Below are 8,239 nucleotides of genomic sequence, written 5' to 3'. Positions count from 1 at the left end.
AGGAATATCTGCGTGTTAGCGCATGCAGACATCTCATAGGAAATGGTCTTTTTTTTTCCCCCAACAGGTACTTCCTGAACAAACTTGATCAAACAGACTAAGTTAACCAAACTTTCCCGCTCTGTAAAATGCATGTACAAATCTGAGCCGTTATGCAGAGCAGTGCAGGGCGCCCGGCTCTTTGATCTGGTGTCCCTCTTACATGTCTCACACAGAAGTCATACAGCTGCTATTAATGTGAATGATATGCAGTATAGAAATGTAGCATTGCAGCAGTCCAGTTCACACGCACAATGTCTACATACTATAGTTTTCGTCACAGTCTGTTGTAATCTGCCTTCCTCCCTCTTCAGCTCATTACAGGGTTGTTACACAATCTCATGTTGTAAATGTATTCCTACCAAAATTGCATGAAGCTATGTGTTTCAGAGTATCAGTGACATCATCTCCTACACTACAGCATCACACAATATGAGGAAGGTGAAGATGAAGAATTTGGTGGAAAGTGTATACCAAAAATATGAAAATATGAAAAAGTAAAGTCCAGGATGTTCTGGGTGACTTTGCATTATTTGATGTTCTGTTAAGATGACTGAAAACCTACATGCTATTCATATATTCAATACATTTTGGCACAATATCTTCATTTCCCTCACGGTTTGTTACATTATCAAACTCTGGCGCTTTGAATAAGCGTCTTCTTAGGCCCAAGTAGGCGTTTCAAAGAGCATCTGCAGAAGGCAGAGCTAGACGGAAGAAGAGAACGAGAACGGCTATGACTGTTAGACCTCTTCCTGTGGTTACACCACGTGGTAGTGGAGGGTTAAAAGGAGACAACTTCTTCTTCTTCATCCACTCCTTGGACAGAGAGAAGACACCTGTGAGGCTACTGGACAAGCACCACTTGTGAGACAAAGACTCTTCACTGAGGTTAAGTATGGACGACACTGCACTTTCAACAACAGAATAATTGGTAAGAGATGATGAACAATTAAATGTAGCGTATGTGTTAGTGTGTTAAATAACAAAACATGGAGCACTGTTGAGGCTTTGACTAAATCTAGTCTATATTTCCTGGATTTAAACTTTGGTCAGTAAGATAAAATTGTAATTTGGATTCAAAAACAGAAATGTAAAAATGATGATTCTACTGTAAATTTGGAACATTTTGTTTTGGTATTTTAGTATTTTAGTATTGTTGATTTGTTTAGTCATATCAAATGGATCCATACAGTGGCTCCATATTGACTCTGAACTGAGGATCCCACCCATTATTGTAAGAACTGGTTTATTTTGTATAAGTTTTCTTGCATGTACTGAACAATCTGTTGCACAGGCAGACTGAAAAAGCTTACTCATGCCTGCCAAAATGGCTTCCTCAAGATAGCGCTTCCTCTGGCAGATCTAGGTTTTGTTCTTGCCATTGCTTCAAAAACGGACTTGAGGCACAGTTGGAGGGACACGGGCGGGGTAATCTGGCCCGTTTTCCTCTCATGCAGCGGTACTACCTTTGTGCAGGGTTAACAGGCCATCCTTGGATTTGAATGCATTGCGTAGAAAACTATGTATGCAAATGTTTTCAAGGCAAATCACAAAATGGGTATTTTCTGGTTTAACGGAAGCAAAAAAAACATGCAGGGGGTGAGGTGAGTTGTGGAGTTTCAGTTTGACTATGGGTGTATGTGTGTGTGTGTGTGTGTCTGGGTGGGGTTGGTGAATGCAGCTGTAGACTGTGGTGAAGGGGGTGGGGGCAGCAGAGACAAGCGACACAGGTGCAGGAGAGAAGAGAGAAGTGGAAGACTTGAAGACGGAAGAGGACTGTTGGAAGTACAGTGCAGTCATCCATAAAGTAGAAAGCACTACTAAACTCCTCGCCACAGTGTAGTGTTTCCTACTTTATGGATGAGTGTACTGTTGGCTACAGGGAGACTCAAGGCCTGGCATGGCGCTCGACTCAGGAAATCAGAAAAGAGGAACCTGCTTTGTCTCTAATGGCCACGCATTCCCCAGAGTGTTGCCCTAGTCAGTTCACATGGGCTGTGTGTGGCCCTGAACAAAGCTTGTCACTCTTTCCTCCATTAGACATTTCATCTGTGTGTTTTTTCCAACTGTCCTGAAAAAAGTAAGATTATGTACATGTTATGTATGAACTGTTTTTTGGAAGTATGATATACAATAAAGATCAAAATCTATCATTTCCTTTGTGAGTCTCATTTTACCCTCTACATATATCAGATACACTTTACATAGAAAGTAAATACTACATGCATTTCAGACTCAACATCACAAAGTATTTTCTGTGAAAATATACATACTTTATTCCTGTAAAAAGATCCATATTGAAAGAAACCACCACAATTTCAAGTCAACAAATCCTCTGTGCACTACTTCTTCGGTTACTGTTCCTCCATTGATACTGCCTGGACATGCAAAAAAGAACATCTGAAAATCAATATTAACAAAAAAATATTTACAGATGAGCTTCCAAAAGGGTAATAAAAACATTAATATATAAAAGGTAAATCTTCCACTGGTCTGAAAGAATGAATGCAGGTCAGGAAAGACAAAAAAAAGTTTCCCTCGCTGTATGAAAATATACCACATGGTCAAAGTCCCAACACTGAACTCAGTTCATTTATATACAGACACCTCCTACAGCTTCCTCTCCACTACATCGACAATCCTCAGACGACTATATATTGCAAATGAATCAAACTAAAAAACATAAATATGACAGTAACATAAATAAGGCCGAACATGGGTATAACATTGTTATGCATGCAGTCAATAAACATCCTGTAAACAACATATTAAGACTAAAGAAGGTCTTGTAAGGCTAAATATTCTCAGTTGATCTAAAATGCTACCTATGGGTCTAGGTCCTAGTCAGTCAGCAGAGCAGGAGCGGGACAGGTGCGTGTGGAGACTGAGGCAGGACAGTCCTACAGATCGCAGTAACAGTGTAGCCGCCTACTCGCAACAGAGCAGGTGGGGGAATACTTGTGCATTAAAGGCCGTGAAATACAATATCAGTACAAATAGTCACTGTACATTTCGGCAACTTTTGAGACCCCCCTCCCAACAAACAACAACAGAAAACAAACAAACAAACAAACAAAAAAACATACAGTATAGCCTCAGTCTTGCCTCTATCCCGGCTAGTCAAAGATCCACTTCTAAAGTGTCGCTGTCAACCTCGTCTTTGTGCCCCATCCCCCCCCGTCATTCTTGGCATTTTCCACTATCCATCCGTTTATGTAACACTGACAAACATGTATAATTAAAACTGAAAACATTCATAACATTAAAGAAAATATTTGCCCCCAACTTCGGTGTGCTTTGACTTATCAACCCATCTGAGAAGCTTCAGCAGGGTGGAAGAAAGGACGGGATTATTACACACATGCGACTAAAGAGAAACTAGGTCTGATCCGGAAAAAAAAAACAACAACAACAAAAACAAAACAAACAAACAAACAAACAAACAAACAAAAAAAAACAAACAAATGTCATCTCTCCATTGAATGTCCCTGTGGTGTTGAATGCTTCATCTCTCAGAGCTACGCTAATAGGCAAAGCACCTAAGATTTTGGCATATTCTGCAATCTTGACAGCCACGGACGCAAGAGGTGGCTCAGCATACTAAGAAACTACAAGTAAAAACCTGAGATGTTACTTAACAGCCCTGTACCAAACAAACGAAGGATCTACTCAGACTCAGAAAAACAAGCGCTGTGTGTAATACGTTGTCTGGTTCTCAAAATACAGTAGCTGATAGTAACTGAAATGTAGCTAACAAACTGAATACTAAGGCCTGGTCCATGCATTCGCTTCCAAAACATTGCTGCTTGCCAACATCAGAACTTCATAGCTGGAAGACAATAAAGTCTTGACTGCTGTAAATAAACTCACTCTTGACCCAAGTCTAGCTTGTAACTTCACTGATCACCACTTGAATAGTTCTAGGAAATGTCAAGTGGTGTAATGCTATCAAAAACCACCATAAATACCACATTTTATTTTTTTGTGCTGCTAGTAGTGTAGTACTCAATACACTGAACTGCAATAATGGCTGTTATTTACTTTTGCCATGGTAGTTAATGGAGAGTGCAGAGCAACGCTGCAGATGATGCAAACAATCAGGTCACAAGTTGCTTAGAACTTGAGATGTGATTGACTTGACTTGTCATACTCCTACAATGGAGGAAAAAACAACAGATACATAAATTACACTGGCCTGACTCATTGCAGACCCTATTACAATAACCAGTGCCATGTTACAACACTGTTCAGTACAAATACTATTCTAACAATTGCTCTTCCTGTTAACCATGTTATATGCCAGAGCATGTTGTGAGCGAAATACTGAACATGCTGCCTTCAAACCAAAAGGATCCTAAATTCTGATGCATGTTTAGCATCAAGTTGATATTTGCTGTGGTTGGTTTCTTAAACCATCACTCACTAATGCAGCCATGAGGACATAGTTTTTTACTCTACTGATTTGGATTTGTGCAAGCTCAGTGAAACCTACTTAATCTGACATTATCATATGTTCAGTGTACTGATTTTGGGGAATCAGAATACAGGGCAAACTAAGTAAAATTAAAGTAGTACAGTCTACTGATCAGTAGGCACCACATACTTCTGACAGCCTGCTGATCTCTCATGCACATCAAATAACGTAGAACGCAACATATAGGTCAGCTGCGACTGTGGTTATGAACATTATGAGTTTCCATGTTGCTGTCTGAGAAAGGCGTCTCTTTTCAATCTCACCAATGAACTTGCAACATTATGATCACACACCAAATAAGGGTGACCCTACATATTTTTTACACTAATCAATAATGTTCAGTTTCAACTTTTTACTGTTAGCCTTTCCTATAATAAATTAAACCTAAGCTATACATATCAAAATGGACAGATACTGTCTCTGACAGCTTTTCATAATGAGTAAAATCCTCCTCTGGTGTTGCTCCATGCAACATAGTGTTGAAAAGGGCAAGAGCCTGACATAAATAAATAACCAAGGTCTGTACAATGTACAATGACTCTTAGAACCTGTTCCCACTTAGTTTTAACATTTGTCTTCAGTATCTGATCACAAGTAGACAGCGCTCATAACAGGTGTGAATGTGGGCGTGATCACATCATTAAAAACAACCTCAGAGGTTGTCAGGGCCGCACTGGGCCACACAACATGGTGGTGTCTTTCTCATCAAAGCCAATAAAACCAATGGCTGGGCACAAAGACAGGGCAAGAGGGAGTTGGAGTAAGATACAGAGGGATAAAAGTAAGAAAGCAAAGCAAAAAAAAAGTACAGGTAGGACAGGTCTGAGTCTGTGATCACAAATCTGATCACAAATGATCACTGGAGACCCACTGAGATGCATGATAATGCCAGGTCTGTGCCAGTTGATCTGTTTTGGCTGCCTTGCAATCAGATCACCCAAGACTGATGTTAATACAGAGTCTGAGCAGGGCCTTAAGAACAAGAAACACAATCAGCTATGAATGGCAGGGACAAACTAACAGACTTTTTAAAATATATCCATTCAGAATGGATAGTGCTTTTCATTCAGTTATACAGAAGAAAGGATATGCTGCTGCTTCCATCTGTTTGCTTAAATAGATAAACTGGCATCAGTAATTCAGCATGGGACTCTTGAAGTGAATATAAAATCAGGTTCATTGATGCAGGGCTGAAATCTGGAGCCGTATGTCAACAACATTTTGTATCAGATTGCTCAAAGCAAATCCAATCCTTCAGGAGATCACTTTAAGTTTGGAGTAAAGCCTAAAAGCCTATAATAAATTGACTATTGGTTAATACTTGAATAATTAAGAAGTATTCTGAGAAAATCTATTTGTAAGCAAAGTGAGTTTGAACACTTCAACATGCACCTCAACATGCTCTTGTGATGCTGCCATTGGTTTTTTAAGGTATTCTATATTTAACAGCTGGTCTAGCAATATTCTAAAGAAGAGGTATAATCAGGTTTGTAAATACTGATGGTTAGTGCATCAGTTATTATATCTGATAGCAACTAACAATATAGACTAACAGTTGAGACCAAAAGTGAACATGGAAAAAGTGCTTTCGATGTGACACAAGTACTGTGACTTATATGTCCCAATTTTCATTCCTTCTTGCTGGATCCCAGCTTTTTGAAAAGCTTCTTCCCTTTGGAGAAGAAGCCTTTCTTCTTCTTGCCTTGTGTGGAGCAGTCCGTCTGTGCAGGGCTGTCTGCAGCCGTGTGGGGAGGAGGAGAGCTACTGGCCTGTGCTGGGGCTGGATCTGGGGCTGGAGCTGGGGGTGGAGCTGGGACTGGAGCTGGGGCTGGGTCCAAGGTGGGTGCCAAGGTGGGTGCCAGTTTGGATTCGAGGTCTGTGTGCTCTGTATGGTCTGGGTGAGGAAGTCCTGTAAGGGGGTGTGAAGCCTCTTCGAGTGTTGAAAATCCAGGCTCTTGTGGCTCTATGGAGGAGGTCGGGCTCACCTTGAGGGAAAAAAAAACAAGCAAAAACAATTGTAACTGTCTGACATTAAAGTTTCATTACACTTTTAATCTAGATTCTTACGTTTGATGCTTGAGTTAAATTTTCATATGAAACCTCAAATAAATTTTTAAAAGTGTTCTAACAAGGGGACACACAAGGATAGTGGGACACAAAGGAGAGGGCAGCTGTTATGAGATATGAACTAATTATCCGCTGGTCTGACAAACTATAGCCACGGGTTTTGACAGGGTCCTATGCAAAGGGGCACGTTAGAGCAACATTTAAGGGCAAAAGGAAGAGGACAGGGAGTAGATCAAGGACACTATTTTTGATCACTGTAGAGATACAGTCCTAGCAGAAACACTTACGATCAAGTTTCAAAGTGTACAGTTCGTTTCTGCTTCTGCAAAAGGCCATGCAGGAAACAGTAGGGCAAAAAAATGCAACAAATTATAACAACATTACAGAAAAAAACAAAGCATTCAGACACTGAAAATACAAGAAATGAAAAGAATCAAGTGACAAACAAAAACTTTATGATGTAGCTGACTGCTGGTCATGAATTGGTCCATGGTGTCCACACAGTAGTGAATTAGTTATCCCAGCTGTGAAAACTGCATATTCTTCAGAGCTGTCAAGCTACCTGTGACTCTCTCTTGGGTTCTGGTGCAGGCGGCGCATGTGGAGGCCCTGACGGAACCTCTTCTGGTAAGGCCTGTAGGAAGTTGGAGGGCACCAGGCCTTTCTGCCCGTTCAAGTCTCCCTGCAAGGCATATAGGACAAAAGATAAGAATTTGCATTTCAACAGCAAAACAGTAACTAGGCATGTGCTGTTGGTGACAAACAACAGTTTTTTTTTTTATCCCCAAAACAACATGAGTTTGGCCTGATGGTGGCATTAGAGGGATGCTCATGAGGTTTATCAAAATCAGTTAAGGCTGGGTATTGGCAAGGGCTTCAAAGTAGCCTACAATATGTATCATGACACATGGGAAGAATTGACTGAAAATATGTAAACAGAAGTTAAAATATAACCTACTGCATAACATCTGGGTAGACCAATAAAATATACAACATACTCTTTGATAAATCAGGTGACAAGCTGACTCAGAACAGTGTAATACAAAATTCCCATTCCAATCTATGAGAACAAAATTAGCACAATGCAACTACTTGACAGTGCACTAAAATGTAGATCTCATAACAACATATAAAAACTAGAAAGCACTCCTGCATACCTCCAACAGCAATTCTGAAGATATGCCATTTTCAGTGTCACATAGTCGACCAAATTAACACTTTGATCAATTCTTAGTTTTCATGCTTTTAACTGAAGTTAAGGTTTAAATTCAAACATTAAACAGTTTGTGTGTGTGGTTGATTTTAGGGAACATGTCTGTTGCTGGAGGTATGCTCCTTTTTGTGATAGGCCACGCCCACCACCACACTGTCTTTTGCCAATCGGTGTGAAAGGTTAATCACCTCTTCTTTGCTCCATGACCAAGTTTTCCACAAAGTTTTGCCATGTTATGTGAACCCATTTGGAATTTCTATGCCTTTTTGTGATTGGTGACGCCCACTGCCATGGCCCTCTTTGACCACTCACCATGAAAAATTTGTAAGCTCTTTCTTAGCCCATGACTAACCTTCCACAGTTTTCTGCAAATCACTGGCAGAGGTAATGAAGTGCATAAATAATATGTTATGAGACAAGGAGCTAGAGAATGGATATAGTAA

The 8,239-nt window shown here is 40.2% G+C and overlaps 1 protein-coding gene across 2 annotated transcripts in view; it reads right to left on the bottom strand.

The window, feature by feature from the left end:
• Positions 1-2,291: 2,291 nt before the first annotated feature.
• tspoap1 (TSPO associated protein 1) overlaps positions 2,292-8,239 on the bottom strand; it is an 82,487-nt gene continuing 76,539 nt past the window's right edge. For both annotated transcript variants that reach the window (XM_030068031.1, XM_030068032.1), the window contains 2 exons: positions 7,146-7,265; positions 2,292-6,501 (listed from right to left, as the gene is read on the bottom strand). In XM_030068031.1, the coding sequence (XP_029923891.1) occupies positions 6,145-6,501; positions 7,146-7,265 (477 nt within the window). In that variant the 3' untranslated portion in view covers positions 2,292-6,144. The remainder of the gene's footprint in view (positions 6,502-7,145; positions 7,266-8,239) is intronic.

The sequence above is a fragment of the Myripristis murdjan genome, chromosome 14, assembly GCF_902150065.1.
Source record: "Myripristis murdjan chromosome 14, fMyrMur1.1, whole genome shotgun sequence".
Taxonomy (NCBI): Eukaryota; Metazoa; Chordata; class Actinopteri; order Holocentriformes; family Holocentridae; genus Myripristis; species Myripristis murdjan.
Note: the sequence above shows the minus strand (reverse complement) of the source record. Positions and strands in the feature narration are given on the sequence as shown.